The sequence below is a fragment of the Amphibalanus amphitrite genome, unplaced genomic scaffold (genome assembly GCF_019059575.1).
Source record: "Amphibalanus amphitrite isolate SeventyFive unplaced genomic scaffold, NRLGWU_Aamphi_draft 000294F_arrow, whole genome shotgun sequence".
In the NCBI taxonomy this organism is placed as follows: Eukaryota; Metazoa; Arthropoda; class Thecostraca; order Balanomorpha; family Balanidae; genus Amphibalanus; species Amphibalanus amphitrite.
The window spans coordinates 354,297-373,092 of NW_024881789.1; the positions used below are offsets into that span (position 1 = coordinate 354,297).

The 18,796-nt window shown below is 49.1% G+C and overlaps 2 protein-coding genes across 4 annotated transcripts in view; both read right to left on the reverse strand.

Moving 5' to 3' along the window:
* Positions 1-3,251: 3,251 nt before the first annotated feature.
* On the reverse strand, positions 3,252-13,885 carry LOC122387677 (uncharacterized protein At4g38062-like). Its single transcript, XM_043378080.1, has 12 exons — positions 13,653-13,885; positions 8,821-8,991; positions 8,445-8,537; positions 8,128-8,163; positions 7,290-7,518; positions 6,769-7,025; positions 6,195-6,281; positions 5,833-6,028; positions 5,132-5,268; positions 4,861-4,974; positions 4,432-4,632; positions 3,252-3,733 (listed from the first exon to the last, which is right to left on the reverse strand). The coding sequence occupies exons 1-12, from the start codon at positions 13,815-13,817 to the stop codon at positions 3,599-3,601; spliced, it is 1,821 nt and encodes a 606-aa protein (XP_043234015.1). The 5' UTR covers positions 13,818-13,885; the 3' UTR covers positions 3,252-3,598.
* Positions 13,886-14,481: 596 nt separating this feature from the next.
* The window catches only part of LOC122387654 (RNA exonuclease 1 homolog), a 57,442-nt gene continuing 53,127 nt past the window's right edge, over positions 14,482-18,796 (reverse strand). For 2 of the 3 annotated variants that reach the window (XM_043378022.1, XM_043378023.1), the window contains exons 9-15: positions 18,198-18,492; positions 17,021-17,401; positions 16,631-16,759; positions 16,135-16,297; positions 15,687-15,825; positions 15,264-15,384; positions 14,482-14,915 (exon numbers count right to left, since the gene is read on the reverse strand). In XM_043378022.1, coding sequence (XP_043233957.1) covers positions 14,827-14,915; positions 15,264-15,384; positions 15,687-15,825; positions 16,135-16,297; positions 16,631-16,759; positions 17,021-17,401; positions 18,198-18,492 — 1,317 coding nt within the window. In that variant the 3' untranslated portion in view covers positions 14,482-14,826. The remainder of the gene's footprint in view (positions 14,916-15,263; positions 15,385-15,686; positions 15,826-16,134; positions 16,298-16,630; positions 16,760-17,020; positions 17,402-18,197; positions 18,493-18,796) is intronic. The other variant, XM_043378024.1, reaches the window with a different exon arrangement.

The window sequence follows — 18,796 nt, forward strand, 5'->3', positions numbered from 1 at the left end:
ATTTAAGAAACAATACCAATACAGGCTTACAGTTTAAGGCTCGACATTGTGTTGTCTACGATTAGACAGCTGATAACTCATTCCCGTACGTCGTATGGTCGTAACACTATAATGACCTTTGCTTATTGTCACAAGTGCGCCGCATTCGCGATTGTTGCCCGACGCCTGTTTGCAGGTGAGCCCACTACAGTTGTTATACATATCTAAAAACCGATAAACTTTTAGGCGAAAAAGGCACTATTCCAGGCCCATTTTTGATTTTTTTGCGATATTAGGTAAAAACAGAAGCTTCTTATCCTAGGAAAAATAAAACGGGAAATCTTTCAAAGGTGGCACACTACCTTTAATCTGAAGGATAAGGGTTACTGACAAGCTGCCTCAGAATATGAAGCACGGGCCTCATGTGCGTGCGTAACGACCAACATTGAACGATAACGACCGACATTGATATTCAGCATTTTGAAAGCAGCACATAGCGCAGGGCAAGGCTATATAAACCGCGCAAGGCATTGTGCTCGTACATACCAAAAGTGCGAGTAAAGCTGATTAATTATTATTCACTTCACCTCAAGAGATGTTTTAGTTACCTCCTTCCAAAGGCACAACCCTTCAACTGTACCATCTCTCTAAACGAGTTTTCCGATATATCACTTTCATGGGCGGCGCCACCGGGGGGGACGGGGGGGACAGGTCCCCCGCTATCGAAAGTTAGGGGGGTACAGTACCCCCCTATCGGCGAGGTCCGTTCAATAGTTGATAAGTGCATTGCAGAGTTATCCGTCGCATTTAATGCATCGTTGGTTAATCAAGCCAGGTTCTGAATAAAGATTGCTGTTGGGATGTATCTCAGGGGGTCCTGGCCATCTGCAAAAGGTGTGGAGCTGTGATGCCTGTAGTTAGGTATAAGGTGATCGGCAGGCTCTCGGGGATCGTGCCCCCTCCTTTTGGGGCGCCAGGCAGGGTTATTACCTCCCCACCCCACTGCCAGACCCCATTGCCGACACAACCAAGTTTACTGAAATTCCATAGATTTCCGTTACTATATGGATATTTTCCATTCCTAATTAATCAAATTCAAGCATGGCAGTTCTACCACAGAAAAAATTCAAATCTATGACATTTAACCCCAGCATTTGTGGGGAGAAATGTTCGGATAGATCACAGGCATGACCAAAAAATCACGCAGTAGCCCAAGACCTTATAACTGGGTAGCATCGGTTCCCTCTCGTCAAGGGGATAGCATCATAGCACTCGTTTTTTTCTGCAAAACTATTTTCTGCAAACTAACTTTCTGCAAAACTAAGTTCGGTCGGCGGCCGAGCGGCTGGGGGTCTAATCGAGCCCCCTCCCCTTCTTACGTCAGCGGCTGTGAAAATGTCATTACAAGCTGTTGAAACATGGCAGTTGCTTTTGCATGAGTGCACGAAAGGGTTTTAGGTACGTGATACATGAAAGGTTCTACATGAAAATTGAGAAACACCAGCTTATCAATTTGTGCTCACCGTGGTGCGTTTACTTTGACTAGTCTTTGAATTCTGGGGTGAAACAGTCAAGAAACCTGTTCCATAAGGAGAGCCACTAATGCTAAAGAGATGAGGGATGAGGTTTCCAGAGACCTTGATTATCTCCCAAAGGGGTTGCCCCGCCATTTGCCAATCCCTGCTGTAGTTGTTACGATTGGAGGGTGAATATGAGGACGATGCAGGTCGTGCCAGCTCGATCATGACGAACACAATGGTGCCTTCATCACAGCTCTACTGCCATTTTTGACGAAGTTAATCAACAAGGACCGGAATCCTACCCTGGGGCATTTCACCTGACATCAGAGGTCGCCGGACCTGAGACCCTTTCACTCAAATTTTTAACGGTGCATACGCTGTTTGTTCCCGCGAAGCTCTAAGTAAATAAAATCCATCAAAAAGTGTGATCAAATAACGGCTGGTGACCTTCCATGACCTAGCATGACCTTTTGAGTGACCACCGATGACATGACCACTGACGGCTAGCCATTACCTGCACCCTGCCCGTAGCATATGGATCAGGTGGTGATGTCATGATTCTGAAATTATTACTGCAGCTTTGGCGCGCTTGTCAGAGCAGAAGACATTCCCACTTTTCCTCCATGGCTATTTGATGGTGAAGCCATCAATCTGACCAGACATAGGATCGCAAATTTGAAAGTACGAAACATAAGAAAAGTTGGCACTGCTACTCATACCTAAGCAATTCGCAGCTTGTAGGAAACCAGCTTTGAGTTGACAAGACTGCAAATTTTCATTTAGAGGCAAGGATGCTTGAAAAGGTGATCGATCTTATAAGGTGTCCTAGGATAAGTTTGGAAACAGGATGCACCGTTCGATGTGTTTTGGGCTTTGCCAAGTTTCGCAGCGTTACGTGCCTCGTTTTTTTTTTTTTTTTTTTGCATACACGATCAGTATCTACTTCTGGGGTTTTCGGTCAGTCAAGCCCCCGTCCCCGTCCCCCCCTATCGAAAATCCGTGGCGCCGCCCCTGATCACTTTCGCTCAATAGCCTGTCGCACGAAGTTTACCACTATACACTCTACATAAATAGGCGCAAAGCAGCATTGGACCTAGCTTTCTGTCGCGGACGAGGCCGACGCGGTACTGGCATTTCCTCCGCATTTCCTGACTATTTTCAGCAGCTGCGCTGAATTTAAAAGTCCGGTAGCATCATCTGTGTACCTACCAGCTGTGGCCCGCTCCATCGTTATTGTAGCACCCAGTGCCAATGCACGGGTCCGGCACTGTGTGATTGGGAATCTGCTAACACAAATACAAATATCGGCACGATAGGTATCTAACGTATGCATTTCAAATTAATTCTTATTTAAATCAATTTGAAGTGGCTCAACGCTCGTTTGCTCAAAGATATACCTACTAAACTGCCCTTTATTTTTGCCGGTCCTTCTTCCACCTCCCACCAGTGTTATTCGCGCTTAGCATACCCCCACGTCTCTGCCCGCTGGCCTAAGGTCAGCAATGTGCGATGTTTGAGGTCGACTCTAACCCTGGCACGACTCCACGCTGCCAACCATCCGAGGGATGCAGCCGCAATGTGACCCTGTATTGACGACGTCCCCAATATCTCGGCGGTGCCAAACGGTCGTTGAACGGCTCAAAGTCGTGGCTCAGCAGCCAACTCGGTCGACCAAAGATAATCGGAGAATAAACACATGCTTTACTAACAGTCGTGCGTGCGTTTATTGGTAACAAAATCAAACGCCGCGGGCTGAGTGTATTATTTTATTGTTGCCCGTTTTAAATAAATACTAAGAGAAGAAAGACTACGGTACAGATGACAGTTATCTTGATGGTCTATTTATTTAAAGGGTAGTGGATATATTGAGCGGGACACGACAAGGGATTCATTTGCCCTATCACAAAACGCTCAGCAACAAGCTTTACGCTTTCGGTGCAAAATTTACATACACATTACTATGCACAATGCACATGAGTCGGCACCGTCAGTTGTCTATACTTTATAGCCAAAGCGACAATTCAACGAACAATTCTCTTTTTATTTAATATTTATATTGAATATTTCAGCGAAAAAACTCCTCAGCTCGGATGATAGGATCACAGTGCCTGCACTAGCTTCTGTTTCTCGGCGAAGTAGGTTTTGAGCTTGTTGAGTGTGCCGTCCACCACGTCTGCCTCCGGGTCGTCGGCCACCTTGGCGGCGGCGGCCACCCAGCCCTGTACCTCCGTGACCTGAAAGACGAGGAGAAACGTATGGTCAGATCTGCAGCGTGTGATAGGAGAGGCTATATGATTATTCAGAGGTATATAAATTGCATTCGGTAGCACAAGACGGCCTTCATTGGAATGTGTACCTAAGTTTGGTGTCAGCTAATAGTCGCTTTCGGAAATTTAGGCGGTGGAAGCACAGTGGCTGTGGAAACATACAAAACGTTCTTCTGGATTTATCTCAAAGATCGTGAATGTTAGCTATGCAATTGAACATCGAGCAGTATACGGATAAAAAGGACAATGAGCCCATTGTAACATCAATTAGCCGGATAGCCGACTGGGAGAAATGAAATCTTTGTTTACCTAGCACCGATATCGGATAGATAGCAAAGTCGCTGATAATCATGGGCCTTGATGAACTGTCCAGAACAGTGCAAAACCTATAGACTATAGGTTACAAGATAAATACAAAGGATCTATAGAAAGATACAAGATGCTGGATTTTACGGGTAACGTTACATGCTCAATTTGTGACTGAGCGTAATAATTTTCCGTACATCTATAAAACTGATAATGAAATGCCCCTAATCGGGGCTGAATTCTATATTTAGCAAGTAACACTAAAACTTCACTTTCATGCCGGTAGTCGTTCTTCTTGCCGGTAGTCGTTCTTTTGCACTGTTCTGGACAGTTCATCAAGGCCCAGTCGGTGGACTTACCGTGTTGCTGAGCTCCTCCCACTGTTTGACCAGCTTCTCCATGCGCTGAACCCACTCGCAGCAGACGGTCTCGGCGGCCTGCCGGCGGTCGCGGCACTCGGTGATCTCCCGGTCCGCCTTGTCGTGCTGCGTCATCTTGGACACCGTCTCAGTCATCTTGTCCAGGCTGGCCAGCCGAGACTTGATGTCTGCGTCAAACTCCTGTAGAGGCAACACGGATGATGGAATTAGGCCGGGATCCTCGGTAAGGGGACAAACTCGCATTACCGTGAACAGTTTACTGGGTGGGATATTCTTTATTTACTGATTAATGCATTTCATACTACACAAAAAACGAAAATGATTTATGTTATGGTAGGAATAATCTGTCATCGTTGTACTGCATATTCTGTCCATGCTTCTTACCACCGAAGCTTTTACTGAACTTACAATGACAGATTTCTGCATCTCCTGGGCCTCGATGAGGCTGTTGGGCTTCTTCAGACCACCCTTGATCCTCTCCTCGCACTGAGTCAGCCACGGCTGGAACACCTTCAGTTCGGCCTGCAGAGCGAAAAACAAATCTAAATGCAAAGCAAGACACACCATCGGTGCTGGCATCATCGCTAACACGCTACACATATAGCATTAAAGCGGTTGGTTGGCTCAGTAAGATGTTTAAAACAGCAAGTTCAAGGTGATGTTGCCATTTGGTTCTGACCTGGTAATCGGCCCAGTGGTGGAGGTCCTCGGAGATGTCACCGCACACGTCCGTCAGCTTCTGGTTCAGCTCCTCCAGCTTCACCTTGATCTTCTGCACGTCCAACATGTGTGCTTCGGCAATCGAGTTGGACTTGCCTGCAAGAATGCAGATTGCAGAAGTGGTCAACGAGGTCAACAATCGACATACCTTCCGTTTGCGCCGCTTTTAAACATTAATGAGAGCTCATCTGCCAAACTGTACATAAAACGTCAGAGCTGGACCAAACGCAGACATAAGCTTTTAAACGTTGTGGATTCTAAGTTTGGAGACTCGCAACATCCAGAATACTTAGCACTCAGCACCCAATAAAACGCCAGCAACACCTGAATCACTGGCAGCACGACACTGCACTGAAAACAATTTAACCCAAGGCCCGCGAGTAAACCGGTGTTTTGTGGGTACCCCTATCCGCAACCATTTTTAACCACCCTCCCAGGAGTACAGTAAGGTCCCATTGCAGTGTAGTCGTCCCTGCTCTCAGCGGACTTGTTCGCTGACAGCGGTTATATCCGCTCAGAGCAAGTACGACTACACCGCAATGGGACCTAGCACTACTCCTGGGAGGGTGGTTAAAAATGGTTGCGGATAGGGGTACCCGTAAAACACCGGTTTACTCGCAAGCCTTGGGTTAAATTGTTTTCAGTGTGGGCCCTCCTTACCTCCGAGCAGCCGCTCCGACTCAGTGACCAGCCAGGCCAGGGTGTTCAGCTGGGTCTCCATGTTCTTCTGCATCTTCACAGTCATGAGCAGCTTCTCATCTGACTTATCCTCGCCGGGGAATTTCAGCAGCTCGTTCAGCATGTCCTCACCCTGCTGCAGCCACGCCATCGACGCGTCCTTCTTGTCGACGAACGCCTGGGGATGTTGATAAAATGCGTCAAAGATTGACTAATTACCCAATTATTGCATTTAGATGCATCCTTAGGTATTTATTCGTATGTATGAGTTAAATTGATGTCTTTTAGTGCATCGCATTGGAGACGTTCTTAGGAAGACGGACGCTTGGGAAATGCAAACAAACCTGCAGATCCTCGGTGTACTTCTTCAGCTTGGCAATGCGTTCGTCGGTCTTATCCAGCACCTTGTTCCGCTCCTCGAATCCAGCTATCTGTGAGCCGAATGAGATTGTGAATTCGCTTTTATTTTGGCAAGGGTGAACGGATGTATTTCATGGCCCCAACATATTTAGCAAAAAGCATGTATATTAACATTTTTTTTTATAAATTTAGTCCGAACCTTTTGATGGGAAGGATTCACAAGGACAGAGCCATCGCTAAGCGAAGCTTGTTGCGGTGACCCTGCCCTCTACCCTCCGATCGCGCAATTCCAGTTCTATGGCAGAATTTAGAGTCCAAAGTTTAACGTGCGCACATAGCCGCGCACGGCCGGTCCCCTCACTGACTTCACCTGGCTACGGCCTGCCACCAACCGCAACCATACCTGTCAGGAGGCCCATAAATGTCAAGCGCCCGTCGCGCTTCGAACCCGGACTGTTGTAACCGGGAACGCGTGCTCTCACCACGCGGAGTCCAACGCTCTACCAACTGAGCTACGGGACCGGCAAAACATTGTCACCGAATACAAGAACAACTCACCGTTTTCAGGACCTCCTCCTTCTTATCGGCGGAACAAATGCCGCAGATGATTTCCACGTTGCCCATGAGTTTCTTCAGACAGGCCTCGTTGGCCTCGCGCGTCTTGGCGGCGATCTCCAGTCGCAGCGCCACGTCCTCGGCGCCGGCCTTTGGGTCGAACAGTTTGCGGATGTTGCGCAGTTTCTCGTCCGCCTGGTCGAGCAGGTTGACAATGTTCACCTTGCCGTCCTCGAACTCCTTCCAGGCAGTCTCGTTACCTGTATTGGGAGAGATCGAAAAGGTATTGAGACCCGACGAGATGAGAACGGATGGTAAGGATCAAAACTGGTTAGAATAGACATACCACCGAAAAAGTTGAAGGTGAATCATTAATGTCATTTAGAATGACTCACAAACATTCTTAACATTTTTTTCAACAGCACTTCATGACTTGCATACGGGTAACAGGGTAGTACACTAGCCCATCTTGTGAGAAACGTCACACTATAGCCGGGCTGCATTTATCACTTTCACATGCTCACGTTTGAGGGTCTCCAGCTTCTTCTTGGCCTTCTCCTCGGAGTCCTTAAAGAGCTCACTTAGTCCCTTGACCTGCTCCTTGAGGAAGTCGGGACAGTCGGCCTGGCCGGCCAGCTTCTCGCCGCGTTTGATCAGCTGAGCGAACTCTCCGCGCTTCTCCTCAATCTTGGCGATCACGGCCTCCTGGTTCTCGATGAACGAGGCCACGTGCTCCGTGCTGTCCGGGTGGATCTGCGCCGGGAGAGGTCAATGACTGAGCTTATTGTATCAGAGAAACCCAGAGGCATGAGTAAGACTGCCTTATTTAAAAGCACTAATGTACTTATAAGATGATGATGTAGCAAGATACAAGAAAAAAAACGAAGCGAAATATGTTGATGTAATCAGAGGATCGCTTGCAAGACTGTAGCATCCCCTATAATTTATGATAATAATCCTAAAAATTGGAATCTATTAACGCACACTTTACACTTACTTTGACTCCGCAGTCCACACAAAGCCTCCACTGATAATTTAGCATGCTTGTCCAGCGCAATCAGCTAGCCTTTCTTCGCTATTACTCCGTTCCCGCGAGAATGGCATGCAGCTCACTGGACCAGAGGCGTTCTCTATGTAGATACGATACGAGGGTCAATTATAGGCCTACTATGCGCGGATGGCATGGAGGTCAAGTACATACATGCGTCATCTACGAGAGCAAGAGCAGAGTGCAGAGAGAATGAGAACACCACAACTCTTCTGATCCGCAATAGCGCACGTTTGACACAAACCGCTAACTACGGTTGTAAAAGGTAACTAACAAAAATAATCTAGGCGAAGACACACCGATGTAAGACTTACCTTTGGACCACCGACAGTGCCTTTCTTTTGCTCGAGCTGTGGTACGAAACATATGGTGCTTAAAATAGACTCAGCAATACACATAGTCGACTATCTGAATGAAAATAGCTTATAAGTATGTTGATCAGTCTTTATAGTTAGTTATTTGATCATAACTAACTAAGGTCATTAAAAAAGCAATAATGAACTTGACTAATGGACCATCATAAGTAGAAGTCTCAATAAGAAACACTATAAAGGTATCGATCAGCTATTTACTTCCGAATCCCCACAGTGTTGCTGATCTAAAGAATGTAACGGTATCCCCGTTGTCTGACCTCCTCCGTCGATTTGCGACGGAGCTCCTCCAGCAGTTTCACCAGTGGAGTGATATCGTCCACGTATTGGTAGCAGCGGGAATACACATCGACCTGTGAAAGGACAAAGGTGTGTGAATATGAGCACCTTTGAATAAGTCGTTTAGTGGTAAAATTATCAGTGCTCATCTGAGTTTTTTTTTGTGAGTTAGTTGGGAAATCAATGGGCTACACCTACATATAAACAGCCTTGACTGATTTCCGTAGACGTCACGCACTGACGTACTGACGATTTAGTCGCACTTAACATAATAACTCAGTCGTTTTTAAAGGATCTTACTGACTGGCACTGTCCCACCCTTTATGGCGAACAAGTGGCCACCCCTTCCCCTCGAACCTTGCGCATGTTCTCCTCGATTCCTGGCAGCATCTCGATGTGTCGCTGGTGGAGCGCCTCCAGTCGCTTCTTCTCGGCCTCCAGGCTCTGGTCCGACTTCTGGTTCAGCAGCTTCAGCATGTCGTGCAGCCACTGCTTCACCTCCTCACGCTTCAGGTTCTTGCACTGGTACTGTTGATGAGAGGAGTAGGGAATATTGATTATTTAGCTGCTAAATGCAGCTAAAACAAGGCGCAGTAACATGCAAGAGACATTGAACGCAATGAAGATAAACGCTTCCAATACGAGAGACGTGTCATATACACTGTGCATAACTATGGGCTGTTTAATATAAAAGAAAGGTTTTAATGCAAAAAGATATGTTTTAATGCTTCCGTTCAGACGGTACTGAGAAGTAAGCCTTATATGAGGAGACACAGCATTGAACGTTATTCTGTTCTGGACCCGGCATTCTGGACTGCTCGATTTAGCAGAACTCCAGTCCAGTTCCTTCCTTGTGATGTCAGTAATAGCCGGACGCCTGGCGCATGCTGTGCCGCAATGCTCACCAGTATCTGTTCCAGCCGCTAGATGTCCCTACCAGTTGTGCGCCTGGTGCATGCTGTGCCGCATGACTTAGTAGTCCCTATTCCAGCCGCTAGATGTCTAGCAGTCATGTGCCTGGAGCATGCTGTGCCGCAATACTTAGGCAGCATTGTAGTCCCTATTCCAGCCGCTAGATGTCTAGCAGTCATGCGCCTGGCGCATGCTGTGCCGCAATGCTCACCAGTATCTGTTCCAGCCGCTAGATGTCCCTACCAGTTGTGCGCCTGGTGCATGCTGTGCCGCATGACTATCGACTTAGTTCCTATTCCAGCCGCTAGATGTCTGGCAGTCATGCGCCTGGCGCATGCTGGCCGCAATGCTCACCAGTATCTGTTCCAGCCGCTAGATGTCCCTACCAGTTGTGCGCCTGGTGCATGCTGTGCCGCATGACTATCGACTTAGTTCCTATTCCAGCCGCTAGATGTCTAGCAGTCATGCGCCTGGCGCATGCTGTGCCGCAATACTAAGGCAGCATTGTCTACTCCATTCGTGCGCCTGACGCATGCTGTGTCGCAATGCTTAATAGTTTCTATTCCAGCCGCTAGATGTCTATCGTAGTCGGACGCCTAATGCATGCTGTGCCGCAGTGCTTTGTAGCTGATATTCTAGCCACTAGGTGCCTGTGTAGCAGTCGTGCGCCTGGAGCATGCTGTGCCGCAGTGCTCAGTAGTGTCTGTTCCAGCCGCTAGATGTCCCTACCAGTTGTGCGCCTGGTGCATGCTGTGCCGCATGATTTTTGACTTAGTTCCTATTCCAGCCGCGAGATGTCCCTTCTAGTCGAACGCCTGGTACATGCTGTGCCGCATTACAAGGTTTGAATAGCTTCTATTCCAGCCGCTAGATGTCTAGCAGTCGTGCGCCTGGAGCATGCTGTGCCGCAGTGCTCAGTAGTGTCTGTTCCAGCCGCTAGATGTCCCTACCAGTCGTACGCCTGGCGTATGCTGTGCCGCATAACAATTGGCTCTTGCCGCGGTCACCGCACCGCAGCAGAACAACACCTCGGCTCGTAACTTGCAGTGGCACGCAGCGGGTTGGCGACGCGTGCCACGCCGCTCGAACTGGGGCCAGGACCTGTCCACCAGCACGTGCACGGAATACCGGCCCCGGTGACACACTGCACTGAATACCGGCCTGAGGTCCGGCAAGGTCGCCGAATGCCTCGCACGGTCACTGAATATGAGTCGATAACTTACTCCGTAGTAAGTTAGTAGCAACTGGGTACAATGCCGTGATGCGTAATCGTAAAGTCGCTGATAGCTCGACGTCCCAATGCAGAGCCGCATGATAGGTCATGACCTTCACGAATTACAATAAATACATGTTCACCGACTTGATCTTACGAATTTTGACACTGAATGCCATGTTAAGTAGCCATGCCTATGCAATATCTGCTCATATCAAATATTTTAACACACAAGGTTATGAGTATCAGTTGCATTTACTTCTCGTAGTTTTCGCTCGTCTTATAGTTTTATGTAAAGCGTATAGATGCTGATTATTTAGGGACATATTTGTGTTATGAGGTTATCGGTGGAGCCAACAAATAACTAAATGCACTATCATATTTCTGTTTTAGTTGCTCTGGTGCCGATGTAGGGAGAACTTGCTCTGCAATGCAGTCCTTTAGAAACTTGAGACGATTCATTCTACTGGAGATCTTTTTCTTAAATTAAATTCTTTCATTACTGTACTTGGGCCGCCACCGTCACCTTCAGACAGATGCTGATTATTTAGGGACATATTTGTGTTATGAGGTTATTGGTGGAGCCAACAAATAACTAAATGCACTTACTTTTATTGACGTTTCGGTTTCAAACAACCTTCGTCAGAATAGAATTACAAGTTACGTCTCATATTTCAAAAATGCACATATTTCTGTGTTAGTTGCTCTGGTGCCGATGTAGGGAGAACTTGCTCTGCAATGCAGTCCTTTAGAAACTTGAGACGATTCATTCTACTGGAGATCTTTTTTCTTAAATTAAATTCTTTCATTACTGTACTTGGGCCGCCACCGTCACCTTCAGACAGATGCTGATTATTTAGGGACATATTTGTGTTATGAGGTTATCGGTGGAGCCAACAAATAACTAAATGCACTTACTTTTATTGACGTTTCGGTTTCAAACAACCTTCGTCAGAATAGAATTACAAGTTACGTCTCATATTTCAAAAATGCACATATTAACCTCATAACACAAATATGTCCCTAAATAATCAGCATCTGTCTGAAGGTGACGGTGGCGGCCCAAGTACAGTAATGAAAGAATTTAATTTAAGAAAAAAGATCTCCAGTAGAATGAATCGTCTCAAGTTTCTAAAGGACTGCATTGCAGAGCAAGTTCTCCCTACATCGGCACCAGAGCAACTAAAACAGAAATATGTGCATTTTTGAAATATGAGAGGTAACTTGTAATTCTATTCTGACGAAGGTTATTTGAAACCGAAACGTCAATAAAAGTAAGTGCATTTAGTTATTTGTTGGCTCCACCGATAACCTCATAACACAAATATGTCCCTAAATAATCAGCATCTGTCTGAAGGTGACGGTGGCGGCCCAAGTACAGTAATGAAAGAATTTAATTTAAGAAAAAAGATCTCCAGTAGAATGAATCGTCTCAAGTTTCTAAAGGACTGCATTGCAGAGCAAGTTCTCCCTACATCGGCACCAGAGCAACTAAAACAGAAATATGTGCATTTTTGAAATATGAGACGTAACTTGTAGTTCTATTCTGACGAAGGTTGTTTGAAACCGAAACGTCAATAAAAGTAAGTGCATTTAGTTATTTGTTGGCTCCACCGATAACCTCATAAAGCGTATAGCTTATATAGTATCCTCAAACTAATCAACCATTACTTTGCTGGGTCCCTGCTCTCTGGAGTCTTGACAGTGGACACCGACCGACGCCCTAACGGCTGACAAGTCACCGGGCATAGTGAAACTTATCTTCGATCGTGAATCAACAATGGAAAGCGCAATACAATATAACCGGTCACCGGATATCAGATTCAGCCCTATGAAGGGTCGCTGCATGGCGCATGCTATGCGCCCCGACTTCGAGCCTATCATGTCAAATCTTTCAATGTCAAGCCATATAAGTTGAGGAAGAAGTCTAATTACGAGCGAGCGAGCGCAGCGAGCGAAGCGAAGTCTTTTCAATATAACGGAAAAATCTCAGTATGAGCGGCCCGGCCCGGCCCGGCCCGGCCTGTAACGCTTTTGAGAGGCTTATATCTCAGCAACCGCTGGACCGATTGGCCTGTGGTCTTTTTTGCTGGGTAGCCCCATCCCTTCTACCCCGTAATTGACTACCTGTGATACACCTCATTGACCGTCGTGGCAGGTGCCACGTGAAAAGTCAATGGTGTTCAAGCTGTTTTGCAAAAGTAGTGATTTTGAGAGGCTCATATCTCAGCAGCCGCTTGGGCGATTGACTTGCGGTAATTTTTGTAGGGTAGCAGCATCCCTTCTACCAAAAATAGGATACTCTCGATGCATGTGGGTCACCCCCAGTGCACGTGCAAAATACAACAATAAGAGGTGTCAAATTTGTTCCCATTTTAATAACTCGGTAATTACTGGGGCGATTTCGCTGAAACTTGGCATGCAGGTAGGCACCCACCAGGCAATGCATTCCCATGTGTTGCGGTTAAGGTGCTACTGCACGTGCGCACGTGCAGGGGGCGCTTCCAGATCTCGAGAACGGCTGGGCCGATTGCGCTCAAATTTGGTACACGGTTGGGGACCAGTTAGTAGGGTGCCGTGCAAAAGTCAGTTTGGACCCCGTTTGCACGTGCGCACGTGCAGAATGCCGCTTCCAGATCTCAAGAACGGCTGGGCCGATTGCGTTCAAATTTGGCACACGGCTATCACCGGTTAGAAGGGTGTTTTGCGCAAGTCCGTTGGAAGTACCCTCTCGCCCTTCCGCACGTGCAGGGCTCACTATCTCGCTCGCTCGTTCTTCGCCCAAAAGGCGTTTTACTGGTACCAAATGCGCCGAAAGATGTCCGGCTGGTAAATGGCCTGACCCTAATATCATTACCAAAATAATGATTATAGACCACCCTGATCATAACCACTATCAAAAACCGTAAATATAGGGCTACCTCGGATATTGCGTGGTCATGGCTGAACATTGCAGAACACCCCACAGCAATTATAATCCATTGAATTCGCCAATGTCTCCAATCTATCGCACAACCACTTATGCCTCCGCTCCCTCACCTCTCCTCAAGCCTTGGATGCTCACCCTGAACTGGTCCCTCATGCGTCGGAACTCCCTGGAAGTGTAGACCTTGTTGGTGATGAGCTTCTTGCTGCTCTCCTCCAGCGCGTCCATCCACTTGTTCATCTCCTCCACTCGGAAGTCGTACACTTCCTTGATGAAGTGATAGTTCTCTGACCAGCAGGACATGGCTGCGGCGGTGGCGGAGGTTGGGGAGGATGATACCGGAGCGGCCGATCGGCGGGGACTGACGTGCAGTTGCTGTTCTCCTCCCGGCCGAGGTCGCGGGGAGGGGACAGGGTTGCAGTGCCCGCAGAGCCGCTGACGCAGCCGAGTTGGCCGCCGCACGCCGCACGCACGCAGAGCGCGCAGGGACGCGCCCGGATTAGCTGACAGGGAGGCGGATCGGCGACCGATGGCGAGCGCCAGTCGCCAGCCCGCTGACCTAGGCCCCCTTGTGTGACCTAAAATGCAGACCGATGCTCACCCTTCGCCCCGCATTGGCAGCCTGTTCGATAACGCTGATGATATCGTCCTTGAGCACCAAACAGATGATAGTTCTAAATGAAAGGAATGTGCGGTACAACGCAGTGACGGTTATGTGTCCGTTAAACGTTTATGATTAAATGCAGGCAGTCCGAACTGTGTCATCTGATATACTTCCTTGGTCGCGACATTCGAGTGAACAACTCTAGCCTCCCATTTTGGCATGTGCTCCGTTCGGTTATGCTGCGCCTCTGGCCTGATGTATTCTCTCCCTTATGACCAATTTCGGCTTTAACAGTTCATGCTTTCCAAATCTCTTTAATTCGTCAGTCCCAGCCCCCTCCCACCTCCAACAAAACTCCGCGTCTTACGAGATGAATGTATTGCGCCGTTCTGTCGGCTGCAAGCCCAATGATCGCGATGCGAACAACCCTTCAACAGTATATATCAAACAGCACACACAGAGAGAGTAGCAACAACATGAACAGAGCGGGCGCGTAGCACAGCCGTTCTCGCGGTCTGGCCGCGTACACAAACACCTACACACATCAACGGACGCTCCGAATACAAAAACGCGCACCGCCAATGGAATGATTTGTACGTTTGACGCTTCGAACGCTCAGCCGTCACGCGCACAATAAATACACTCTCACGCCGGTGAGCGGGGCTCGGACGTCCCGCCGGCGGCTCCGGCGGGCCGGGCCGAGTCGGCTCAACGCATCAGCTTAGCGTCCTCACGCAGACGCCACATCATCAGATCCATGGCGGAGATGGCGTCTTCGGCACTGTCGTGGCCGCCCACTGCGGGAGACGGAGACAGACAACGGTTAGATGGGAGGGCAGGGCGACACGGTGTGACACAGACATAAACTGTGCTGCGGGGAGTACGAACACAAACAGACAGACTGAGGGGAAGAGCAATCGCAGTAGCTTTACGTATCTATCCAAACTGAATAAAAATTAACAATGAATTAATCATAAGGTTGATTGATCGAAGTCGTGTATTTTAAACAAAGATCATTAGATAACTACGATTTTGAATAGCAACGGCTACTCCATAGACAAGCATCCATATCTAATACCAAATGCCAGTCCACGCAGCCCGTCACTAGTTATTTTAGTACCCAGGCTGCCTGATCGCTGACTCACCGTCATCCTGAATGAAGCGTTTCAGGTACTCTTGGCAGAGCATTTTGAGGCCGCGTTTGAACGGCGGCCCGTTCTTGTGTGGGAAGACCACACTCGTGTCGGCCACCGTCGGGTGGATCAACTGGAGAGGCAAGGGAGAGAGCGGTTAGATAACCAGATAACAGGACGGACAGAAAAGAGAAGTCCTAGACTACTATTCAAGTGTAAACACTTACCATGGGTTTGCTAAGATGTGTATCAAACAATTTGGTGAAACAGCAGAAGCTAATCATGGACAAGCATCACATCTATTGACAAAGAAGCATTCGGAAGATGAGGCGTTTAACTACAACTCTTCATTTTAAAAACACCAACTAAAATGTCAAATATAACGAGCAGGTTAGCTGTCAACACAAGATTAGAAGGACAGTTTGTGACAGTTACCTTCAGCGCCTTGAAGTCGCTCTCGAGTGAGTGTCCGATGAGGATGGTCTTGCTGCTGAACATGTTGAGCAGCACGGCCTGCACGTCCCGGATGGTGACCGTGACGCCCTCCATGTCGCTCTCCTTGATCCCGCTGAACCTGCGGACACGGATGGAGATACGGCGTCAGTAGGAGTCCCAGGAGGGAGACATTGGCCATCCAACGAGCACAACAAGAACAGTGTCATATGCTTGACGGCAGCTTTCGGCGCTACACATTTCCACTTTGAGGTCGCAGCTCATTAACAAACTTTCATTATCGACCACTAAACGACATGAAAACTTATCACAACAAAGGCAAGAGCAAAAATAGCTTTGTGATTCACATCGCTACGAACAAATAGCTACATGGACAACAAAATCCAGACCCACTTTACACACGCCCCTAATCCTTCCTCTCTGAGCTCACCTGGTATTAAAGTCGATGATGGGGTTATCGGGCTTGACGATCGTCTCGTAGACGGTGTCGCCCTGCGCGTTGACCACGGTGACGCGGGTCAGCTCACAGCCCTGGGTGGTGTAGCTCATCTCACAGTCCAGGGCAAACACGCCGTGGTCGCCGTCCTCCGGATCTGTCGAAAGAAGAGGTGTGGTTAGAAGTGCAGCAGGGACAGTGCAGGTGACGTAAGATAGTACATAAAAGTAAATGCAAAAGCCTGAAATATGTGAGAATACCCTTCACCGTCGATGGGCGCGAACCCAAGTCAGCAAAATTTCGTAACAGGGAACTAAACAACAAGGCTCATCGCTTGTTGTTGCACAGCTATTATCTAATCTTAGCTATCATCTAAGGTCAATACAAGAATGCAACTAACATAACATAAACAAACAGCCTGCCAAGCCGGGAGTATAAGGCACCTGGCTTTACTGACCCATAAACTCCTCCAACCCGCGGTGTAACGCACCTGGCTTCTCCATGGTGGCCATGTAGCCGATCAGGTTGTCCGGGTCAAAGTTGTCGGACACATGGCAGTCGGCGTCACAGCACGGCTCGGCAGGGGCCACCATGTTGCAGCAGCGGTACTTGGTCACACCTGCCGACATAAGACTCGGAGTTAAACAAAGTCAGGAAACACAAAAAAGTCGCCTTTTATCTACACTAGGTCGCGAATCACTTCAATCAAAGTCCACGAAGCTGGAAGCCAACTAATAAACGTTCACAAATCCGGTGAGGCGACTTCAATGGCGCCAACTAATGTGGCTGGCACATGTGGAAAATAGACAAAATCATTTGACCTACAATATTTGACCACACATCGCACACCCACCCAGCTGTTCTCAGCCCGTGTTCTCACCTCTGAACGTGTAGGGCCGTCCCCAGTGGTAGGCGCACGAGTTGGGCACCACCTGGCGTCCTTCTGCCGACACCTCGTAGGTTCGTGCGCACCGGATACACTCGCGGTAGGTGGCGCCAGCGCGGGTGATTCGCGCGCGCGAGTCCACGTGCGCCAGGTGCGCGCGGCCCGGCCGTCCGAGCGGGTCTGGCCGCGGGAAGCCGTTCTTCTCCAGCTGCTCCTCCGTCAGGACGTGTTTGGTCATACGCGAGTACAGCTCAGCGGCCGTCCAGGTCTCGTCGGCCTTCTTGGTCCGCTCGATGCTCCAGGAACCGGTGGTGCCTCCACGGCCGGCCAGAACGTCCAGATGGGAGACGGTTCGGTTCGCCACCGGTACGCCGCCTAACGGACACAGAGAGAACCGTTAGTAAAGGTAGGCGCCGAGAGTGTTCGCAATACAAAGATCGACGCAGGCTGCAGAGAGTGCAGTTGCTTCCTGCAGCGGTGTTTGCCTACGATCTCAGTGCGTCTAATCGTCCCAGGAGGCGGCAGCGGTGCCTCCAACCCACACGGCGGCGGCGGCGGCGGCGGCGACGGGGCGGGGCGGGGCGCGAGCGGTTTTAACGTTATACTGCATCAGTTAGATTCAATCGGACGTAGATCGGAACAAGGACTTTGTCCCATAATTAGTGTCACCACAAGGTGTGACAATTGTCAACAAAATCTCAACCTGCTAAGCCGCTCCCCGCTGTGCATCTATCGCAGGGGTAGTGACATCCCCTAACCTCGCTTGTGATCACGGAGACATCTCAGGGTAGCCGTATTCAAAACACATGTTTTTATGTGGGGAGTTTTGGACTGATACAATCAACTGAGGCAGCCTTTCAGTTAAAATTAAAGCCTGCATTTATCCCTTCTTTAACTGCCAATAGGAAAAACGGTAGACCCAAAACTAAGGGGACGGGATGCTCGGAGAGGAACCAAAGCCCTTTCCTACACCAGCGGCCCATCACGGCCATTACCTGGTAACCCTTAACTGCTAGATCAAATGGCAACTCTACCTGCATCATACGCCGCCGGGACACACCACAGCCCACAAACACGTATCGCACTGTCCACGCCCTCTGGTCGCCCGCGCCCCCGCCGCTCGTCCCCGCCCCGCCCGCGCGCGGCCGGCGGCCCGGCGCGCGCACCGTACCGTAGCCGGCGGCGGCCAGCGGGCCGCAGAAGAACTCGTGGTGGGGCACGAAGTTGAAGACATTATTCATGTAGTGGTGAGGGTGCAACACAGTCGGCACGGCGTACGGCCAGCCTGCCACGTTGGAGAGGTCGGCCAGCGGCTGGCGACGCGGCAGCAACACCCATGTACCGTTCTGCGAGGTCGACTTGAGCGCGGCGGCGTCGCGGAGTCGTTTGACGGCGCCGACGGACAGGTTGACGTAAACGCGACGGGACGGACTGCGGCTGTACACGACCTGCTCCTCCTCCAGAGCCTGCGGACGGAGGGAGAGAGGGGTCAGATACGGCACGGGAGCTACAGACAAATAGAGCTACAGAGAGTGAGAGGGAGGATTGGGAGGGGGGGGGGGGGGGTCAGACACACAACAGACAGACGAACGGGGACACATTGCATATTGCACAAGGCCGAATGAACATTAGTCATCGATTTGTACACTGCAACACGGTGATTACAGCGACATGAGTAATAGTGACAGAAGTAAACGTATACCGAAATTAACTGAGGCCACGTTGAACTAAATATCCAAAACACAGTTGGCCCATCGCATCCACACATTA